Source organism: Denticeps clupeoides, chromosome 2 (genome assembly GCF_900700375.1).
Source record: "Denticeps clupeoides chromosome 2, fDenClu1.1, whole genome shotgun sequence".
NCBI lineage: Eukaryota > Metazoa > Chordata > Actinopteri > Clupeiformes > Denticipitidae > Denticeps > Denticeps clupeoides.
In genome coordinates this window covers 6,535,538-6,558,049 of record NC_041708.1, presented here as the reverse complement: position 1 = coordinate 6,558,049, position 22,512 = coordinate 6,535,538, and the positions used below count along the sequence as shown (strand labels likewise).

Genomic DNA, 22,512 nt, shown 5'->3' with positions numbered 1-22,512 from the left:
TCCACTTGTTCAGCCATATGCGTGCGGACATGTGGCGGCATCCAGGCTTTTGTTTGGCCTTTTTGGCCCCATGTATGGGCACAGGTGCAGCAATGCTGGGAAACACACACACACACACATACACACACTCACACACTCTGAGGCCTGAGGTTTATGTACACTGCATACTGTATGAGGAATGAAAGAGCGAGCAAGAGCAAGGGGGCGAGGGGTCGACCACACAACAGCTGTAGGTTGAGACAGATGTGCCCCTCCAGCTGTGGGCCCCAGGAACCAGGGGCTTAAGAGAGATTTTGCAGTATCTTCTTTGTCCCGGAGAGCAAAAGTGAGGAAAACACTGCAAGTGAACTGTGCATGATAGCCTGATAGGACTGCTTCTAAATTAGACAAAATTTGACATAACTTTTTTCTAAGCTTACGACAACCAGATCAGATGTTCTGGAAAGGCAACTCTCATCGCAGTAAATTCTGCTGGAAAGGGAAACAAGAGGAGCTTCTTTTCTCAGACCCTAAGACGTCTTAAGCACCTCTGTCTCCTCGTGCCTTGCCGCCCCGCCTTATTCCACTGCAGTTTTTTTTTTTTTTGGATGATTCATGGCACATCTCTCAAAGTTGTATTTGTGCAGTTGCGCATGTGACTTGAAAGTAAAAGCTTCAGTTCATGCAATGGCCAGAGTACAAAACTGAGTTTAAAACATTGCACAAAAATTGTATAGACAAAGCTGATTCCAGATTACTTTTTTTCCCACATCATTTTGAAAATTAGTGAGTATGGGTGAGATACGGCACGACATGTACATTAGGTGACTCTGGGGACTCTGCAATTCATGCAATAGGGCATCAATAGGGCAATTTAAAATAAAAATGTAAGAATGCAAAATGTAAATTTATCATAATAGTCTCACCAAAAATATGAAATATATTGCCATATACTCGAGGTCCTTGATCCTGGGGTACAAAGACAACGATAGCCAGGCCATTGGTGACATTCCTGTGTGATTTACGACGCGCGAGCTGAGTGACGTTGTTCGCTCGCTGGGGCCTAATTTGCCGACCGGCCAGCCGACAGCAGGGGGCGCTGCGGAGCAAACCCCGAACTTTCCCAGTAAAACGCGTTTAGAAATGCTTTTTACGCCCTTCGTGTTCCGCCCGACTTTAAGACTTTATTCCAGCAGCGCTAATTCCTCGCAGGGCCACCCAGCTGAAGCCCCTCGTCGGGCGGGGGTGCGGCGAGCGCAGGGCCGGCCGTCGGAGCGGCTCGAGTCCCCTCCTCTGCGGCGTTGACGCGGCGCGGAGAGCCTCGGTCGCCCGCAGGAGCGGGATTAAAAGGACCCGGGATGAAACAGCGGAGTAGAGGGATCAAAGCCACGTGGGAATAACTCCTTCGTTATGGCAGATCTGTAAAAAAAAAAAAAAAAAAAATCAAATCAAATAAAAACGTGCGGACGGTCGGGATGCCTGACAGACACATCCCTGCGTGTAAGAAGAGTTGCTTTGCTTTTCGGTGATGGCAACATAAAAGAGGAGCCAACATGCGCTGCGGCTTGTCTCTGCAGGTACGTGGAGCGCCACTTTTGTCGAGCGGGTTTGTAGCAGAACGCTTGTGTGCTGAAATGTGTGACCTTTCAAAAGTGCAGGGCGCTAGAAATTCACTTGAAAGCACATCTGCTGACGCACCAGGTGCTGCACTAGAGGGAATTTTGGCCCGTTTCTTATTACTTTTTTGGTTGCTGATGAAGTCCCCCTCGTCATTTCCAACACCAGCAACGTCTGGAATGGACTTTTCAACCATTTGATGTATTTCTATTATTATATAAAAATAAATGTAAAAGTAGTTTATATATGTGTGTGTGTGTGTATATATATATATATATATATATATATATATATATATATATATATATATATATATATATATATATAGAGAGAGAGAGAGAGAGAGAGAGAGAGAGAGAGAGAGAGAGAGAGAGAGATACAGAAACTACAACTGATCTTGAATCCTTAAAAACCAAAGGAATCAGAACCATAGACAGCTGCTTTAAAAAACCTCATTAATTACAGTTTATTAATGCAGTAACTACAGTGGAACGGGTGCCCTGTATATAACAAATGAAAAAAAATATATATATATATATATATATTTTTTTTTCATTGTGCATATCACTGTTGAGTTGCTCAGGTTTTCATTTGCTTCTCCCTGCTCGTTCGATGTACAACAAACGTTCCCATTTCTGCTCCGGTGTTTTCATTTACCCACCTGGCCGCCGAGGTCACAGGGTCGGCCGGCTTTGCATTAGCCTGTCGCTGTGTGTCTGTGCTTGAGCCTCGCAGGATCCCCGAGACCAATAATAACAGGCACCACAATCTTATCACGCCTGCAAACAAACGATTAGGATTCCCCCCCTGAGAAATGCTGAGGCCGTCTTGAGTTTACCTCGGATGGGCCGTGAAAGGTTTCAAAATGAGATTAGGTGCCTAATCGGTTCGTGTGTCGCGAATAGCAGCTAATCTGAGATTACTTGCCTGTGAAAAAAAGAAGCATGATTGGAAACTTCTAAATGTTCTCAGTTGCACTAACTATATGTTTGGAGCACACTACTTTTCATCACACGGGTGAATTAATTAATAGATCTTGGTTCAAGGTTGACCTGTACGTCCCCCAAAAATACTGTTATCCTTTCCATCCTGAATATAATCATAATGAAAGTGGAACAATCCACACTGAAAAACAGTGAACACTGGCTGAAATAAAAAAGAAAAATTCATTAATCTGTCACACCTAATATTTTAGCATTGCTGTAATGTGAATAAACCAAACAAACCTGCTGTTAGTAGTGTTATAGTAAAGTAAAGTTTAAAAAAAAATTACTAATTTTTTATCTAATGTAATGAGCAAAAACACATTAAAAAAAACCAACAGCTACGGTTTACTTTTTTCAGTGCAACCACACACTGTACAAAAAATCGTAAAAATTACGTTATTTTAAATCGGACGTAATGTAAATACATCAATGCTAAAATATTAGGTGAAAATTTTACATGAAATTTTTCTTCACGTTTAACCAGCAGAAGCAGAAATCTCCTATACTGGTGACCCAGTGCTTGGTGGTTGCTTGTACACGAGGAACATGTGAGATTATGAGATTAAGATGGTGTTTTTTCGCCAATATGCTGAAAGGTCCTGACTCGGGACCACCTGCCGGAAAGCACGTAGGACTATGCGCGGCCGGAAAGCCGCCCTCCCGCCTCAATCAGGACTATGCGCTACAAGTCCCCCGGTGCTAAGGCTTACTTTACCCTGTCCATTAAAACGATGATGATTTCAGAGTGGATTGCAAGGAGTCCAGTGCATTTATTCTGGAGGAATCTGTAATTAATAGCCCGGATTATGTGTCCGCGATTTTATTATTATATATATATATATATATATATTTCTCTGCTAGAAATGAAACCAAACGTGATTGACCCTCCAGATAGATGAAAGCACACAACATTAAATCTCAGCTCGGAGGAAAGGGGGGCTTGTTACACCAACATGCAGGCATGCATGTCTTTGTCATTTAGGGACCATGATTTGTTGCATGAAAACTGCATCGAATCCGAATTTTTTTTATTTATCCCTGTCGTCAGGTTTCAACTCTTCTCCTTGTCTGCATCTCGCGGGCGGCAGCCGGTACGACCTGTGAGGCTCTGCTGATGGTGTCTGAAAATCTTACACGTGAGTCAAGGGTCACAGTTCATAGAAGCAGCAAATTATAATAAAAACATGATATAAATCAGGGATTGTTCATTTATCTATTGCAAACGTGGGCTGAATAATGATGAGTACGCCGATGCTCTTGAATCCTTAAAAACCCAAGGAATCAGAACCATAGACAGTTCCTCTTAATAACTCATTAATTACAGTTTGTTAATGCAGTAACTACAGAGGAATTGGTGTCCTGTATCGAACTGGGTTAGATGCATTGACGCTTGTATCAGATTTTTCAGTACTTTTGTGATGCAGGATCCTAAGCGCTAGAGTCGATGCGAAGACATTTGTCCGGCAGAGATGATCTGCGGTCAGTTTGCCGTAGTCGTTCAACTGCTCCCGTCAGCCCGATTCGCTGTGGGCACGTCATGTCGCCGTCTGTATGTCAGAACCGTTTTGCAGAAGAGCGCAGAGTCCCCCTGAGTCATGCTGTCAGTCAGCAGTGTTGCTGGAAGAAATGCGGCGGGCTTGCCTTGAGTTTGAAACAGCGGTACAGTAAATACAGTAAATTCCTTAGCGTCTGCTAATGTGCGTCTGTGTACTCGTTCTCTTCGTACAGAGTTTTCCATCACTTTCTGGAATCAGTCGGAGAGCAACATTACTAATGTATCCAATAATTCAGGTAAGAACAGTAGGTGCATTCATAAGAATTTTTTTTTGGCCACCATAAAAAAAAAATGATTCTAATGTTAGAAATTCATAAAATGCACTATGTGGACTGAAGGTCTTGATGCCTTCAGGAACGTCTAATGCAACCACATCTCAATACCATCAATTGTCACTTTTTTAGGGTGGTAGTGGCATGAATATTATAAATGTCAATGTAAAAAAAAATAACCATATTAATAACTTCCTGCTGTCATTGCCAGGCCTGTTCTGTAACACCTCCATTGATGGGATCGGTACCTGCTGGCCACAAAGCCAGGCTGGACAGATGGTGTCGAGGCCGTGCCCTGAGTTTGTCTACGGGGTTCGTTACAACACAACCAGTAAGTGTCCAGTGCACTGTCCTGTCGTGACCCCTTGCTCAGACTTGACACGGGGCCAGTGCGTGCTGTCGGCATGCTTCTGTGGCTGGCAACAACTTCGGGGACGCCTGTCGTTACGGTGCTGCCCCAAGCAATGATGAGCTTTGTGTGTCTTTTTTTTTTTTCTCTCTTCTTACCCAACAAACACACACACACTGTACACTGTCACCATGTCAAATACAAACCACACTCCATCAGAGATGGATGTTATGTCCTTCACAAGTGCTAATCCAACATTTTCCTAAAATGATTTACTTTTGTGGGAATTAGCACTCTCTTCATTGTTGAGTAGTAACTACATTTTACTTATGCAGCAACTGCATGAAATGTATACATTGCTGGGGAAGCTGATGTCACCGTGACCCCTCCCCACACACCTCAACACCTAGCGGAAGCAGCCCCGTAATCAGAAGGTTGCCGGTTCAAATCCCGATCTGCCAAGGTGCCACTGAGGTGCCACTGAGCAAAGCACCGTCCCCACACACTGCTCCCCGGGTGCCTGTCATGGCTGCCCACTGCTCACTCAGGGTGATGGGTTAAATGCAGAGGACAAATTTCACTGTGTGCACCGTGTGCTGTGCTGCTGTGTATCACAAGTGACAATCACTACACACTTTGATTTCATTGAGCTGGCTCAAGATGGACAGCTTTTACCCTCTGCAAAGTTAATGGGTGCTAGTAGCCTAGGGGCTAACACATTCGCCTATGAACCAGAAGACACTTAACCCTAAATTGCTCCAGGGGGGGACTGTCCCTGTAACTACTGATTGTAAGTCGCTCTGGATAAGGGCGTCTGGTAAATGCTGTAAAATGTAAATGTTAATCGCGGTTCACACCGTGAACATCCGCTTGTTAGTGTCGCTCTTGTTGCCCTTCCTCGGGTTGCATGTTGCCCATTCAGACAAATGCATCCATGCGTCTTGTTCCCCCAGTTCTCTACTGCATTTACACTTACATTTACATTTACAGCATTTATCAGACGCCCTTATCCAGAGCGACTTACAATCAGTAGTTACAGGGACAGTCTCCCTGGAGCAACTCAGGGTTAAGTGTCTTGCTCAGGGACACAATGGTAGTAAGTGGGATTTGAACCCGGGTCTTCTGGTTCATAGGTGAGTATGTTACCCACTACGCTACTACCACAGCCTCTACTGACCGCGAGGGCGCATACGCACGCTCCGCGCTAAATCGGTCCGTGTTTATTTTCGTCCGAGGACCCAGGTCTGCATTCAGTACATCGCTAGCCTGTCTTTTGTGTGTGAGTGATTGGCTACCGAAATACACGGACATTCTTTATTTAGGTCAGCATTACAGACATATATTTTTTTTGGTGTAGGTGTAATTTAATGACATCAATGCAATTAATTAACTATTTTAATTGTCTTCCCGTAACAACTTCTTGTTTTTTTCTTTATTTATTTCATTTGCCAGCAAAATGATAGTATGTTTAATCATCTGGTAATGTTATTCACCCCCCTGCCATGGGTTGTCTGGTTTCTTGAGGCGATTAAACATTCATCACATCATGGGAATCATATGCGCCGTATTGCACTACTGGATTTTTTTACACTAAAATGGCATTCTGACATTTACGTTATCTCTTAGTAAGTGGTGAACTGTGGTCACTATGATGTTCCAATCTTCACTAGCAGCCCAAGATCCCCCCACGTGCACTTAGGCTTCCCTTATTATTCTTAATAAATAGTTCTTAGATAATTTGGGATGACAAATAAAATGGGTTTTTTCAGCAAAACAGGACAGACACACACAACCCAACATGGTGATGATGGAGGATGGAACTATCATTCGACATCGTGAAGTGAAGAGCACAGAAACATGGCAAAAACTGGGTTGATGCCAGGACAACACAAACAGTGAGCTGAAGCCACCTGGCCACCTGGACCAAGGGCACCGCGGTCTCAAAAGAGCAAAGAAGGCTTATGGCAAGGCTACATTTATACAAATTCTAACAGATGAAAACAGTCAAGGCAAGAAGGGAATCATGAAACAATCACAAATCAAAGACATAAATGCAGTTTGGAATTTCATAAGCCCTTTAAATGCCCTTTTCTACATTTCTTTATATGGGAGGTCATAAAAATTCTGCTTTTTTGTCAGGGAAGTTGTGTAAGAGTCTGACTTAGAGTACCCTGGTTACTGACATTTTGGGTGATGCTTTAATATAGCGAAGTATGAAAAAGTTTCTTTCATTATTAATAATTAATAAACTGGAGCTGTCTGTGGTGCTGAATCCTGATGTTTCCAGGAGATAAGTGTTGTAAGAGATTTGAGCCAAAAACACAAAACGCTTTGAGCGTGACATAAAGCCTGAATGGCTCAAAAGTCAAACATCTCAGTGAAAGGGGAAAGAAAAGCATTGAACAATGAAGAGGAAACCGTTTCTGTTTCCTGACCAGTTTCTCTGGGTTTTTGAAGTGTGTTTCTTGCCATTCGAGTTTGTTTGGCCAATGCTTTTCAGTCAAGAATCACTCTATTGTACTGCGGTTGTGTGTATTCTTCTATGCAATCGCAGCTATGGTCAGATCTAACTGTATGACACAAAAAAAAACAAGTCATGCAACTTTCACATTCTAAATTAAATAGGCCGGCAGATCTTATAACTAAACTGTTAAATGCCCAGTGTTTATGAAAAATATCTTATTTCACATCTATGTAGCTACATCATTAAAAAAAAAAAAACATTGTCCTGTACTCTCCAGTAATTAATAGCTTTCTGCAGGCCTTGTATATCTGCTATTCCTCAGAATCTCCAGGCAATGTGCTTGTCCCATTATCATGGAAACAAGGTCAAAGGTGCGATAACAGAATCCTGTCCTCTGGAGCCGAGCCAGTATTCCTTGCTGCCTACAGCGTAGGAAGAGTGCGGCCAAGCGCCCAGCTTCCACAAGCTGGATTTAGAAGCTGGCGCGGGAAAACAGAGCATTCAGGAATGTTCAATTAGTCTAGACGCCGTTACAAAGACCTCACCGCCGGCTCGCCACCCAAACACAGAAACAAAAATGACCCCCTACTTACTCAGACATTTAGCACACATGCATTACTCTGCATAAAGGAGCAGTTGGCCTTGTTCAACCTTATGCCATCACTTAACATAGGGCTGAGTCAAATTCACCCCATGTACTCAGTGTACAGTGTACTCAGTACTTATTTTTAAAAAATATTATTATGAATGCTTGTATAATTCTACACATTTGTATACACATTCACTGTATATGCACTGTCCAACATGGCGATGTTGTGACACTTTTTATTCAGTTTCACATGTGCGCTAGTCATGGGGTTTGAACAGCTTGCAGCGTTGGCAGATACCTGAACGTTTGAGTGCCAAATTTTCTCCCAACTGCACACAGACATCTGTACCTGCTGTAACTACACACAGGGTCATAGTTAAATGAGGATGTGGGTCCACCATACCTTCAATTCCCAAGTAATCAGTTTCAGAAGCGGCCGATCTTACTTGATCTTAATGATTAAGTAAGACAGATTGGTCTGTTTTTGAAGCTTCTGCCAACGATCTGGACGAACTCACAGAGACTGTAACATCATATATCAGTTTCTGTGAGGATATGTGCATTTCTACCTGGACCCGTTTAATGTACAATAACGACAAACCATGGTTCACTGCAAAACTCAGCCAGCTCCGTCAGGCCAAAGACGATGCTCACAGGAATGGGGACAGAGTTTTGTACAAACATGCCAAATGCACACTGGAAACAGAGATTAGAGTGGCAAAGAGGAATTATTCCGAAAACTCAGTTCTCCTCTGGTGACCCAGCCTCCACGTGGAAAAGCTTGAAAGACAACAGCAATTACAAGCCACCATCCCCCAGCACTGTGGAGAATCAACAATCGGCAGACGATCAGAACGAGTTCTATTGCCGGTTTGACGGTACACCATTCTCACATCGTTCATCCCCTCTCTCCCCAACTCCTGAGGGGACACCATTTACACCTCCTGCAACCCCCCTCCCCCCACTCCTGTTGTATTGATCAGTGAAGATGAGGTGCACCGGGTCTTCAAGAAGAACAAAAGAAAGAAAGCACCAGGCCCAGACGGTGTGACTCCAGCCTGTCTGAAAACCTGTGCTGACCAGCTGGCCCCCATCTTCACTCAGATCTTCAACAGATCACTGGAGCTGTGTGAAGTCCCTTCTTGCTTCAAACGCTCCACCAAGAAACCCCAAATTACTGGTCTTAATGACTACAGACCTGTAGCTCTAACGGTTGTGGTCATGAAATCAAGACTGGTGTTGGATTATCTGTAGGACTTTCTGGGCCCTTTCTGGACCCACTGCAGTTTGCTTATAGAGCAAACAGGTCTGTGAATGATGCAGTCAATATGGGACTGCATTAAATACTGCAAAATCTGGACAGACCAGGATCCTGTTTGTGGACTTCAGCTCTGCCTTCAATACCATCCTCCCATCACTCCTCCTGCCTAAATTAGCCCAGCTCTCTCCATAGCTCTGTCTGCCAGTGCATTACCAGCTTTCTGACAGTTATGAACACTGTGAAGTCATGACACTAAACGCTAAACGATATTATTTATTTAACACTCACTTATTTACATTTGCATATTTGCACATATCACCATACCCTTATAAACACATCATAAGTGTTTTTATATATACTATACATAACTCCACATGTGTTCATTCGTAGTTTTGATGCCTTCAGTGAGAATCTACCAATGTAAATGGTCATGAAAATAAAGAAAGCACATTGAATGAGAAGGTGTGTCCAAACTTTTGGCCTGTACTGTATATACTGTGTGTGTGTGTGTGTGTGTGTATATATATATATATATATATATATATATATTCTGATTCTGATATTATACCTTTAAGTAAAGCTAGAAATATACATGCAATTGACCTCTCTTTCACTCTTTCCATAACCGCTTAGTCCTACTCATGGTTGCTGCTGCCAGAGCTCATCCAAGGAAGGACAACCGCCCACCGCACACACTTTTCACTCACACATTTAGACCTATGGAGAATTTAGAGTTGCCAATTTACCTAGTGTACATGACTTTGGATGGCAGGAAGAAACCAGAGAAGGTTCAAGCTGGGTTTCAAACTCATAACATTGGAGGTGAATGGGCAAGACGCTAACCCTGTAGTAGACCTATTAACTAAATCATCTTTGCTGATAATATTATCTCTGCAAAGCTCTACTTGCGTCTTGACAGAATGCTTGGACAGGCTTCAACAGTGCAGTAATTAGTGAGAGTCTTTTCCCTCTTCCCATTTCCCTCGGCCCCTTGACTCTGTTGCTGCATCCCGCAGCAGATTCTGTATCCGTCAGCAAGTCAAATACAGAGTGACAAACCGAGCCAAAGGATTATGTCCCCCATGATTTCAGAGTGCCCAGAAGTTCAAATTGAGTCTGACAGGTTGTCTTCTGTCCTGTTTCTGTCTCTCTCTCTCTCTCTCTCTCTCTCTCTCTTGCTCTCTCACGTGCTCCCTGTTTACCTGAATTTCCATTCTTTTTCATTTCACAGATAACGTGTACAGGAAGTGCCAAGACAATGGGACCTGGGCTCTCAAAGGCAACTACTCGCAGTGCCAAGAAATTCTAAACACACAGGTAATTTGGAACCAATTCACCAACAAAGGTATTTAACTATTAATTAGCAAAGCAACTTCATTATTTGCGAAATCTGTCTATGTTACTGATTAGTCGATGACAAGTATATGAATCAGTATATGCCTCTAGTTTGACCTGACCTTTCCCCCATTGCTTCTCAGAAGCTGTCTACATATCAGGCAAATTTATGTGGACAGGAGTGTTTTTTCTCCTCACAGCAACACTAAGCCATGCTCAGTTAAAGTCAGACAATCTGATACTGGTCATTATATTTATGAAAATAATCCAACATTGTTACCACTACATCAAGTACAGTGGAGCAAAAGCATCACTGGAGCGATTTGTTGGATGTAAGGCATGCGCTGTGGTTGGTAGCATTATATGGTTGGTAGTGGCCTAGTGGGTAATAAACTTGCCTATGAACCAGAAGTCCCCAAAGGGGTCAAACCACTTACTACCATTGTGTCCCTGAGCAAGACACTTAATCCAGAGTGTCTCCAGTGGGACTGTCCCTACTGGCTGTAATCAAGGGCATCTGATAAATGCCATAAATGTAATATGAGCTAAGGAGGATTATTTGTGATTGATTAATGTAAATGTATATTGTAATGTTTATTTACAATGTTCATATTAGCCTGGGGCAGTGGTGGCCTAGTGGTTAAGGAAGCGGATCCGTAATCAGAAGGTTGCTGGTTCGAATCCTGAGCTGCCAAGGTACCACTGAGGTGCCACTGAGCAAAGTACCGTCCCCACACACTGCTCCCCGGGCGCCTGTCATGGCTGCCCACTGCTCACTCAGGGTGATGGGTTAAATGCAGAGGACAAATTTCACTGTGTGCACTGTGTGCTGTGCTGCTGTGTATCACGTGTGACAATCACTTCACTTTCACTTTCCATTTAAGACAAATGCCACTTCAAAAGTGGTGTTGGCTTACATTTGTGGTCTAGTCAAAAAACCCAAATATTACATTACATTTTACAGCATTTATCAGACGGCCTTATCCAGAGCGACTTACAATCAGTAGTTACAGGGACAGTCTCCCTGGAGCAACTTAGGGTTAAGTGTCTTGCTCAGGGACACAATGGTAGTAAGTGGGATTCGAACCGGGCTCTTCTGGTTCATAGGCGAGTGTGTTACCCACTAGGCTACTACCACCCCAATGAGGTACATTTACATTTAAGGCATTTGGCAGACGCCCTTATCCAGAGCGACTTACAGCTTGCTTTCAAGTTACTATCGATGGAGTGATCCGTTCTAGTTCATTAGGACCCTCAACTATGAATACAATCTTTTTATTCACTCTTGTTGTAGATTCTGTACTAGACAATAAGAACGTTACAAGTTAATCTAAATATTCTCTAAAGAGTAAGGTCTTGAGCTGCCGTTTGAAAATACTCAGTGACAGAGCTGTATCTGGGTGGCCTGTGTTGACAGATAAGGGCAGATTCATCTGATATTGTAGAGAAGGAATCTACTTGAGCGGGAAAGATTGCTGATGTGAGTCGAGAAGGAAAGTTGGTTGTCTATTGTTACTCCAAGGTTGTGGGCTGTTGTAGAAGGAGAGAGTTGTGAGTTGTCTAGGTAAATAGCAAGATCCTGATGTGGTGAAGAATCTGCTGGAATGAATATCAATTCAGTTTTGGTGGGATTGAGTTTGAGGTGATGGGCTGCCGTCCAACATGAGATGTTGGTTAGACATGCAGAGATTTTGGAAGCAGCATGTAGATCAGAGGGAGGGAAAGAGATGATGAGTTGAGTGTCGTCGGCATAGCAGTGGTAGGATAATCCATGTGAGGAAATGACCTTACCAAGTGATCTCATGTAGAGGGAGAAAAGGAGAGGATCTAGCACTGAGCCTTGAGGGACACCAGTGGAGAGTCTACGTGAGGCAGAGGTGGATCCTTTCCAAGTCACTTGGTAAGATCAGTCATCAAGGTAGGCAGCAAACCACTGCCATGCTGAGCCCTGATTTCCAAGCCTCTTCAGTATTGACAAGAGAGTATTGTGGTTAACGGTGTCAAATGCTGCAGAGAGGTTGAGAAGAATAAGAACCAATGACAGATTTGCCAATCTGGCTGCATGTAGCTGCTCGGTAACAGCCAGAAGGGCAGTCTCTGTAGAATGAGCTGTTCTGAAGCCAGACTGGTTAGGATCCAGGAGGTTGTTCTGTGACAGACGACGTGATAGCTGATTGTAGACAAGGATTTTAGAAAGAAATGAGAGGAGGGAAACTGGTCTGTAGTTTTTGATGTCTGTAGGATCAGCAGTGGGTTTCTTTAGGATTGGAAGAACCCTGGTTGTTTTAAAGGCAGATGGTACATGGCCAGATGACATTGAGCTGTTTATGATATAAGAAATGAAAGGGATGAGGTCAGGGGAGATGGTTTGAAGCATTGCAGAAGGGATTGGATCTAATGGATAGGTGGTTGGATTGCCTGTAGATATTATATGAACGAATTCATCAGAAGTGAGCTTGGAAAATTGATTTAGAGCAGTTCAGAGGGTAGAATTTTCAGAGGGTAGAGTAGAATTTGTGGTGGAGAATATCTCACAGATTTTTTTCAATTTTCCCTGCGAAGAAGTTGGCAAAATCATCAGCTGTTAGGGAAGATATGTCGGGGAAGACGGCGGGTTGAGTAGGGATAATAAGATGTTGTGGAGTTTAGTGGAATTTGATATTTTGCAATAAAGAATTGAAAAAGGGGGTTGTCATGGTAATACTTCATTGACTGTTACTGTCAGTTTTTTTATCAGTTATAACAGTTATAAAGCTAAATTACAGTTGTATGACTGGGGTAGGGTTCATATTAATTAATTATTATGTTCTATCCACCAGCCCGGTACTTGGCCCCATTTTTATTAATGAAAGTAGCAGGCGAGGAAGATTTACGGCATGCTGAAACCCATGCATTTAATAATTAAGCAGGCAGAAGTGAGATTCACACTAAGCTAGCACCCGTACTAAATCGCAACTCAAGTGTATACATGTTTTACGTAAGTGCGGGAAGCAGAGAATTGACTTTATTATGCTTCTTAGTTCCTGGAAGGACAGTTCCTTAATGGGCTTTATAGAAAGTGTAAGTACAAGGGATGTCCTCAGAAAAAACCCTGACGTTCCTCAAGGACAGTGGGCTAGGATTGTGTCGTATCAAGTCACTGTAATCGTTGTCCTGTAATCGTTATGGCAGGGACTGTAACCCTCAAGCACATGACGGCTAATGCCACAGGCTGAATGTCTATTTAAACAGCGCTTTTATAATGCATGGGCAAGGCGCATTAGCCACACAACTTCATTGGCTTTATTAAAAATGACACAGTTGTGTGACTTAGTGATTCCCATTACTCTCGCAAAAGTCATTTTATGAGAATTTGAAAGTTAAGACTAACTAAGAAACAAAATGGATCAAATTTGATCTTACATTTCACCATGATTTAATCAGATTCAAGCAATGGAAAGTGACCTACAATTTAGTGCAATGGCAAGTGCCTCCATTGATACTTTTATGGTGTACCTGCAAGGATACCAATCTTGAGTCTCTTTCCCACGCTTGTCTCTGTTGTCTCTTGCTTCAAATCGTCTTAATTATTATAATCAAATACTACTTCAGAATCACTGCTTTCGGGTTTATATAATTCTCACCTGCCACGTGGGAGGCCCAGGTTCGATTCCCAGCCAAGTCAAGTCAAGTCAACTTTATTTCTAAAGTACTTTAACAGCAGTTGCACTGCACCAAAGTGCAGTACATGCATAAAAGGACACACAGATATACATAAGAAGAATATAGTAAAATACATTGACGGTAGAAGCAACTAATAGGGATAGGGTGGGGCTTATCCATTTAGGGCCTTAAAAACCATAAATAAGATTTTAAATTGAATTAAAAAATAAACCGGTAACCAGTGCAGTGACGCAAGAACTGGTGTAATGTGTTCTCTTTTTTTAGTACCCGTCAGCAAGTACACTGCAGCATTCTGGACAGGCTGAAGCCATGATAACAGTGACTGTGGGAGACCGTGGCAATAGTCAAGCCGCGATGTAATAAAAGCGCGTATGGCCTTCTCAAAATCATTAAAATGTAAAAAGGGCTTAACTTTAGCTAAAAGTCTCAAATGATAAAAGCTTGACTTGACCACAGAACTTATCTGCTTGTCCATTTTATAATCAGCCAATGCAGGACAACTTTTCACGTTTAGGGGCAGTCGTGGCCTAGCGGATAAAGAAGCGGCTCCGTAATCAAAAGGTTGCCAGTTTGCATCCCGAGGGGATGAGTTAAATGCAGAGGACACATTGCACTGGGTGCTGTGGTGTGTCACATGTGAAAACTAATCACTTTCACTTTAGACAGGTCATGGGCTTAGACCATAGGCTACTACCGGGTGGTAGTAGCCTAGTGGGTAACACACTCGTCTATGAACCAGAAGACCCGGGTTCGAATCCCCCTTACTACCATTGTGTCCCTGAGCAAGACACTTAACCCTAAATTGCTCCAGGGAGACTGTCCCTGTAACTACTGATTGTACGTCGCTCTGGATAAGGGCGTCTGATAAATGCTGTAAATGGGAAATTAGATCTACTCACTTTGTGGTCTTGTTGCAGAGGAAGAGTAAGCTGCACTACCGGATAGCGGTGATCATAAACTACCTGGGCCACTGCCTCTCCCTGCTGGCTCTGCTACTCGCCTTTGTTCTCTTCCTGAGCCTCAGGTAAGCTCAATGCTAGTAAGGAATACTCCACAAAAATAATGCATTACACAAGATGTTAAACGCTAATGCCATCACTCTTGTGTTAAAAGAATGGTTTGAATATCATAATCATCATATCATGTCAACATCTCAACATCTAAGACATAAACTTGGTAATTGGACCACTTACTTAACTCAATAAAAATTATATTAAATATTATAAATTTTGCACTACAAATGCCATTCTATAGTGGTTTCTGGATATATAACGTCTGAATCTCTTAATTTTCAGTTGGCTCAAAACTTATCTGATTAGAGAAAAAAAATTAATATTTCATTAAATGCACCACAGCACATTTAGTTTCATATTAATGTGACAAAGTGACATGATGGAAAGGTATTTTTAACACGCCTGGAAATAACATGCAGCTAGTAACCTTGGGCTAAGCCACCGGGGGGAAAAAATGAAAACACAAACTAGGCCACGTCTCTTAATAGCTCAGCATATAAACAGAGTAAAGCCCCCCGGGGTAAAAGGGACCGAATCACAGCAGGGGGCTGAGGGGGTGTTTCACCGAACACTGTTAGGCCTGAGCGGACCGGCTGAGTCGTACCAGTCAGTCTCTGAGAGGCACTGGAAACTCAGAGCTAAACCTTACTGAGGAGCACCTCATGCCTGCGGGTACAGCACCCCTCTGGGACCCCTTAACAAGGAAGCGTGTGTGTATTATGCCCAGCACAGCGCCCCCCACGGGAAAAAAAAACAAATCCAGAAGTGTGTGTCCACATTGTCAGACTCTGCAGGCCCATAATGGGCTTTTAATGCAATGCTGATGACGACGGCTCGGTAAATGACCCTACATCCTAAATCCAATCAGAGCCCGTTGCACACTACCCCTTATTAGTGCCTTTCAGTAAAAACTGCTGGCATTCTGCTCTGGAAAATGAAAGTCATCCCATAATAATTATGAAGGCACGTATATGAGTACCTGCCAGTTGCCTAATCGCCACGGCAACAGCTGCCTCTTTGTTCCCGTGCCAGTCGGCTGTTGTGGTGCAAGAGCCAAATGAATGGAGGCGTCTGTGGTGGTGGCAGCCTAGTGGGTAACACACTCGCCTATGAACCAGAAGACCCAGGTTCAAACCCCATTGTGTCCCTGAGCAAGACACTTAACGCTAAGTTGCTCCAGGGGACTGTCCCTGTAAATACTGATTGTATTTGTATTCTGATAAATGCTGTAAATGTAAATGTATGCCGAGGCTGTTGACAGAGCTCGCCCGGGACCTACTACAGTTCCCCTGTTTACTGCAAGCGATTGCCAGCAGTTTAACCGTTTTCCTTTGAGACAACTGAAGGATAGAAGTCTAATCAGATCTAATTCTCTGTCCACTTTCTGTGTTTGCACGTGTAACAGAAGCATACGCTGCTTAAGAAACATCATCCACTGGAACCTAATCTCAGCTTTCATCTTGAGAAACGGCACCTGGTTCATCGTACAGCTCACTATGAATCCAGACGTTCATGAGAGCAACGTGGTGAGTTTTTGTCACAAAGATCATTGAGATGGTAGACACAGTTTAGCCAACAGCGCCGCTGATGTGGGTAAAAATTCCAATACGCTTCTCTTAAAGGTCCCCTGACATGAAAATGATGTCTTAGTGATCCCCTAATACTGTATCTGAAGTCTCTTTTAGCCTTGATGCAGAATTACAGCACGAGTGCTGTGCTGGTGTCCACATCAGGGTACCTCCTGAATTTAAGAATTACATTTCAATTTATTTTTACGACCACTTTAAATGAAATTTAAGACCAACGTTGCACCTTTCCTAGCATATGAAGGAAATAATCAAAAATCAGTTTATCAAATCAAATCATAAAAATAACTTTATTGAACAATATAAATAACTTTATTGAGGTCTACAGTCTTCAAAAATCTGCTGCAATCTCAATTCTGATGTTGCTGATGTATATAAGGAATGTGGTGCAAATAAATAAACCCTTTAAAACCTAAAACTCTAAACGGATCCTCTGGACTTATTTTATTTTAGTTGTGAAAGTGTAATAAAACCTGCTGTGAGTATGTGCCTTTGTCCCTTTTTTCAGGAATCCTTTTATGTAGATGTGCAAGGAAAATAAATGTATGTTCGAGCTTTGTATGTAGACGCCTGAGGAAAAGTGGTGTATGTTCGAGCTTTGTATGTAGACGTGTGAGGGAATGTGGTGTATCTTCGAGCTTTTTATGTAGACGTGTGAGGGAATGTGGTGTTCGTACGAGCTTTTTATGTAGACGTGTGAGGGAATGTGGTGTATCTTCGAGCTTTTTATGTAGACGTGTGAGGGAATGTGGTGTTCGTACGAGCTTTTTATGTAGACGTGTGAGGAAAAGTGGTGTATCTTCGAGCTTTGTATGTAGACGTGTGAGGAAATGTGGTGTATCTTCGAGCTTTTTATGTAGACGTGTGAGGGAATGTGGTGTTCGTACGAGCTTTTTATGTAGACGTGTGAGGAAATGTGGTGTATCTTCGAGCTTTTTATGTAGACGTGTGAGGGAATGTGGTGTATCTTCGAGCTTTTTATGTAGACGTGTGAGGGAATGTGGTGTTCGTACGAGCTTTTTATGTAGACGTGTGAGGGAATGTGGTGTTCGTACGAGCTTTTTATGTAGACGTGTGAGGAAATGTGGTGTATCTTCGAGCTTTTTATGTAGACGTGTGAGGGAATGTGGTGTATGTTCGAGCTTTGTATGTAGATGTGTGAGGGAATGTGGTATATGTTTGAGGTTTGTATTTTAGACGTCTGAGGAAAAGTGGTGTATGTGCGAGCTTTTTATGTAGACGTCTGAGAAAATGTGGTGTACGTAAGAGCTTTTTATGTAGACGTGTGAGGAAATGTGGTGTATGTTCCAGCTTTGTATGTAGATGTGTGAGGGAATGTGGTGTATGTTCGAGCTTTGTATGTAGATGTGTGAGGGAATGTGGTGTATGTTCGAGGTTTATATTTTAGACGTCTGAGGGAATGTGGTGTATGTTTGAGGTTTGTATTTTAGACGTCTGAGGAAAAGTGGTGTATGTGTGAATTTTGTATGTAGACGCCTGAGGAAAAGTGGTGTACGTACGAGCTTTTTATGTAGACGTCTGAGTAAATGTGGTGTATGTTCGAGCTTTTTATGTAGACGTGTGAGGAAATGTGATGTATGTTCGAGCTTTGTATGTAGACGTCTGAGGAAATGTGGTGTATGTTCCAGCTTTTTATATAGACGTGTGAGGAAATGTGGTGTATGTTCCAGCTTTTTATGTAGACGTGTGAGGAAATGTGGTGTATGTTCCAGCTTTTTATGTAGACGTGTGAGGAAATGTGATGTATGTTCCAGCTTTTTATGTAGATGTGTGAGGAAAAGTGGTGTATGCTACCGTAGTAAGCTATTTTGTTGAAGCCTTGTTTCAACTTCTTCCGCCGAAGGTATGGTGTCGTCTTGTCACGGCCGTGTACAACTACTTCCACGTGACCAACTTCTTCTGGATGTTTGGCGAGGGCTGCTACCTGCACACGGCCATCGTCCTCACCTACTCCACAGATAAGCTACGCAAGTGGATGTTCATCTGCATTGGCTGGTGTGAGTAGAACACAGCGCTCTTCTTGAAAAGCACACACCGATTAACACTTAGAGCTGGAAGCCACTGTTGTTGGAATTGACTTTCACTTCAAGATTTCCCATTTGGCTCCGAGCCCCGCGCACACGGCAAGGTCTTAAAGAACGTCGGTGAGGCGCTTGCCTGACGTTTCATGGGTCAGGCGCTGAACTGATCTGACACTGTGTCACCATACTGCGTCGAAACACATCAGGAGCTGCGGCTCACGGGCTGGTCCACACCGCGGTTAGACAGCTGCACTGTCGCTGACCAATTCTGGCAGATCTCTGCCGGTTACAGATACCTACTAATTAGCCGTTCTGACGTTTGAACATTTGTATTAATCACTGCATGTGTTTCATGTATTTGCAGGTATTCCATTCCCAATCATTGTTGCCTGGACTATTGGCAAGTTATATTATGACAATGAAAAGTAAGCAGTTACCAGATTATTTTATATCTAAAAATAAAAACATTTATTGGTGGTCTGTTCACTGGGTGAAAAAGATTTATAACAGCTCATGCACTAATACTGTAGAGCATCATCTATGTTGCTTTGAGCCGTCTTTGGATGTTTTGTGGCAGCATCATTAAGGAGAGAAACAACCAAAGTTTGGGACAATTATGAATATAGGTTTGTTTGCAAAATAATTTTGTTGGTAATACATTTTCCAGATCTATTACCAGATTGCTGCTGTAAAAAAAATTGATTAAACAGGTTGAAATTAAATATTTACATTTATGGTCTGGATAAACACTTGTATATATTTTAGTTATGCGTACAGATTATATTTGTTGTAGTATTCAACGGTATAATGCATAAATTACCGTAAGAAATTATATATGTACATGATGTGTACAAGACAATATGTGCTGTAGTTCATATTTTACGATTATCGACATAGTTTTGGAGATTATGGCGCTGGAACCTTTTTACTTAATTACCATATGTACTAGTGGATAGCGGCACTGCAACATCATGTAGTACCTGCATTTCTTTCTTGTTCATGCATCCCAGCTGTTGACCAGTAATTTTAGATTTGACCCCCTTGGCCCTGTTCCTGGCACACAGTGTCCCACGGAAACAAGAGCACACAGAGCCCCATGCTCTGGCGTACCCTTGGACATCAAAGCACTACACTCTTCTCTACAGAAAAACAGTTGTTACATGTGTACCAGCATTTTTCTAAATCAGTCACAGGATCCAATTTTCTGCAAGTAGTACGAAATGGACTGTCCGATAAGTATTTAACAACTACAGACTCAAATGAGGCTTTCTACCTGTTCTCAATAAGCAATTCTTCCTGAAATATTCACAAATGCTGTGACCTGTATAGTTTCCAGATTATAAAACTAGTTATTGTGCATATTTCTTTAGTTTTTGAAGTGTTCATTCGCTGAAGATCTTTTACCCTATTATGTTACAGAATTATGACCACTCACTATGCTGAACTCTTGTGTCTAGGTGCTGGTTTGGAAAGAGGGCAGGGATTTACACAGATTACATCTACCAGGGTCCAATGATCCTCGTTCTCGTGGTAGGACTTTTTTTTATATGTTACACAAACCCACGATGCATTGTTTTTTATTTTAATCATTTTATGTATTCATTTTATCAGTCGCCAATTTCTGATTGCTTTTCAGATCAATTTCATTTTCCTCTTCAATATAGTGAGGATCCTCATGACAAAACTCCGAGCCTCGACCACCTCAGAAACTATCCAGTACAGGTGAGAAAGAACCTTCGTGAAAGAATGGTCCACTATGGCTTTTTGACCATGCTTTTTAATTTAAGTAATGATATTAATATTAATTTAACATATTCAGATTATATTCATTGTATTACATTGATATATAGACAACTTATTTCATATTTAGATAATTAATCAATACATTAATAATTCATAGTATTAAGTTCATATTTAATCATTTGGGTAAATTGAATAGAACCCTTTTTTTTTTAAGCATCGGTTCACTAGTGTAAGGTCTAAGGCATCCTCGGAATTTATACAAAAGCGTCAAACTAGAAATAACTGCTTGGAAGTTACCTGTATCCTTAAATTAATTGGCCATTTTATTTAGTTGTGTAATTACTTGTCACCCAGAACTCGATCTTTAAACGATGTGCATTTTTGTTCTATATATCAACCTTACACTAGTGTACAAGCTTCACTCTCAGCACCAGTTTGAAAGTAGTGCCCTTAAATGCTCTAAACTAATGTCATTAGCAATACTTTGGTATTTTAGATGTACTTGGGACAAACAGTTCCATACTTTTTTATCAAGGGATATCTTCAACTGAGAAATGACACATTTCATCTGTGCCACACAAAAAGAAATTGCAAACATCTGATTCATTTGAAATGCCTGTCTTGCTTGCTTTTTAAAAATCTGTTTATCATCTACAGGAAGGCAGTGAAAGCCACACTGGTGCTTCTTCCACTACTGGGAATCACATACATGTTGTTTTTCGTCAACCCAGGAGAAGATGAAATATCTCAGATTGTTTTTATCTACTTTAATTCTTTCCTGGAATCCTTTCAGGTATGTTCCTTACTCAAACATCACCAAACCAAAGAGGAACGTGAGATCATGCAACTTAAAAATTCAAATATTGCTATAACTGCTCATGTTATATTTGCAGCATTATTTCAGTTTTTTCTCTGTCTCTGCCAGGGATTCTTTGTGTCTGTGTTTTACTGCTTCTTGAATAGTGAGGTAAGTTTAAAAAAAATGTCGTGGTTATAAATAATGCTTTAGAATAGTTGAATTGGTCAATGGTGTCATTGGTTAACTGAGACATTTGATGATCAAATCAGGTCAAATCGGCTGTCAGGAAGAGATTGCACCGCTGGCAAGACAAGCATTCCATCCGCACCAGGGTCGCCCGGGCAATGTCTATCCCAACGTCCCCGTCCCGTCTGAGCTTTCACAGCATCAAGCAGTCGACGTCCGTGTGAAAGGAGATCCGCACATGCAAGCAGAGGGCGAGGGGCGGAGCATCTGAACGTGGACAGGCTCAACCTCAAATCTATCAAGCCAATGCATTACAACCTCAGGACCTCTGAAACTCTGTGCACTAGAAGGGACCCAGAGCTCCATTTGAAATGTTTCCACTGCACTAACTGGAAAGGACGATGGACCGAATGACGCAGCCTGGACGAGTGAAGGCACTTTGCATACGAATGAAGCTTTAAAAAGACTTCTGCACCTTTTTTTTTTGTAACGAATCATAGACTTTTGCTCTCCCTGCTGTCTTCTCACGTGAATCTGAAACACCTCATGGTCACTTTATCGCCACTGGTTTACAGATCACCCAGTTCTATGGACCGTAACTCTGCCACCATGTCACCTCTACTGCTTTTCGGTTTGGTAAAGTGAATGTTTTTAAAATGTTACTACCATGTTATTGCTGTATTATTTTAATTCCTGTTTCCCCCTCCATGCTTCAAACCAGCAATAGATATTATAGATCACAGGATCCAAACTGGGCAACATTCAGAAACCTGTTCAAGTAATGGCATATGTACTGCAATACACATCAACTTCTTAGCGGACCACGTAACCACAAATTCGGTTAGCTGCTGTCACTGCCAAGCATTCCTCTTTAGCGAGATGATGCAAACAAAGCATTCGTGAAATCATTCTCAATAAAAATGTATTTGAGACAGATATTGGCAATGCAGTTATTATATAAAACCAATAAAAAAAAAAAAATCATACCAAGCATAGTCCGATAGTTAAGATTAACTGCATTTAAACTCTTCATCGGCTGATCAGCTTGCACAGGAATAAAACTGTGTGCGCCA

At 42.1% G+C, this 22,512-nt stretch overlaps 1 protein-coding gene across 3 annotated transcripts; it reads left to right on the top strand.

Annotated features, from left to right (window-relative positions):
- Nucleotides 1–1,097: 1,097 nt before the first annotated feature.
- LOC114775912 (corticotropin-releasing factor receptor 1-like) lies at nucleotides 1,098–22,101 on the top strand. Of its 3 annotated transcripts, none has more exons than XM_028966608.1 (14): nucleotides 1,098–1,556; nucleotides 3,631–3,718; nucleotides 4,311–4,373; nucleotides 4,621–4,740; nucleotides 10,304–10,389; nucleotides 14,988–15,094; nucleotides 16,492–16,609; nucleotides 18,534–18,687; nucleotides 19,076–19,136; nucleotides 20,169–20,241; nucleotides 20,348–20,433; nucleotides 21,112–21,247; nucleotides 21,380–21,421; nucleotides 21,523–22,101. In XM_028966608.1, the coding sequence occupies exons 1-14, from the start codon at nucleotides 1,533–1,535 to the stop codon at nucleotides 21,661–21,663; spliced, it is 1,299 nt and encodes a 432-aa protein (XP_028822441.1). In that variant the 5' UTR covers nucleotides 1,098–1,532; the 3' UTR covers nucleotides 21,664–22,101. The 3 variants fall into 3 exon arrangements, with proteins under 3 accessions (XP_028822441.1, XP_028822437.1, XP_028822447.1); XM_028966604.1 differs by having other exon boundaries at nucleotides 16,489–16,609; XM_028966614.1 differs by lacking the exons at nucleotides 21,380–21,421; nucleotides 21,523–22,101 and having other exon boundaries at nucleotides 16,489–16,609; nucleotides 21,116–21,151.
- Nucleotides 22,102–22,512: the final 411 nt, after the last annotated feature.

What these genes read in the sequence shown, in the direction of transcription:
- LOC114775912 (XM_028966604.1), top strand. Translation starts at nt 1,533, where the DNA reads ATGCGCTGCGGCTTGTCTCTGCAG. An exon ending in GCTGCGGCTTGTCTCTGCAG is followed by an intron (nt 1,557 to 3,630) that starts GTACGTGGAGCG and finishes CCCTGTCGTCAG; the next exon opens with GTTTCAACTCTTCTCCTTGT. An exon ending in GGTTCGTTACAACACAACCA is followed by an intron (nt 4,741 to 10,303) that starts GTAAGTGTCCAG and finishes TTCATTTCACAG; the next exon opens with ATAACGTGTACAGGAAGTGC.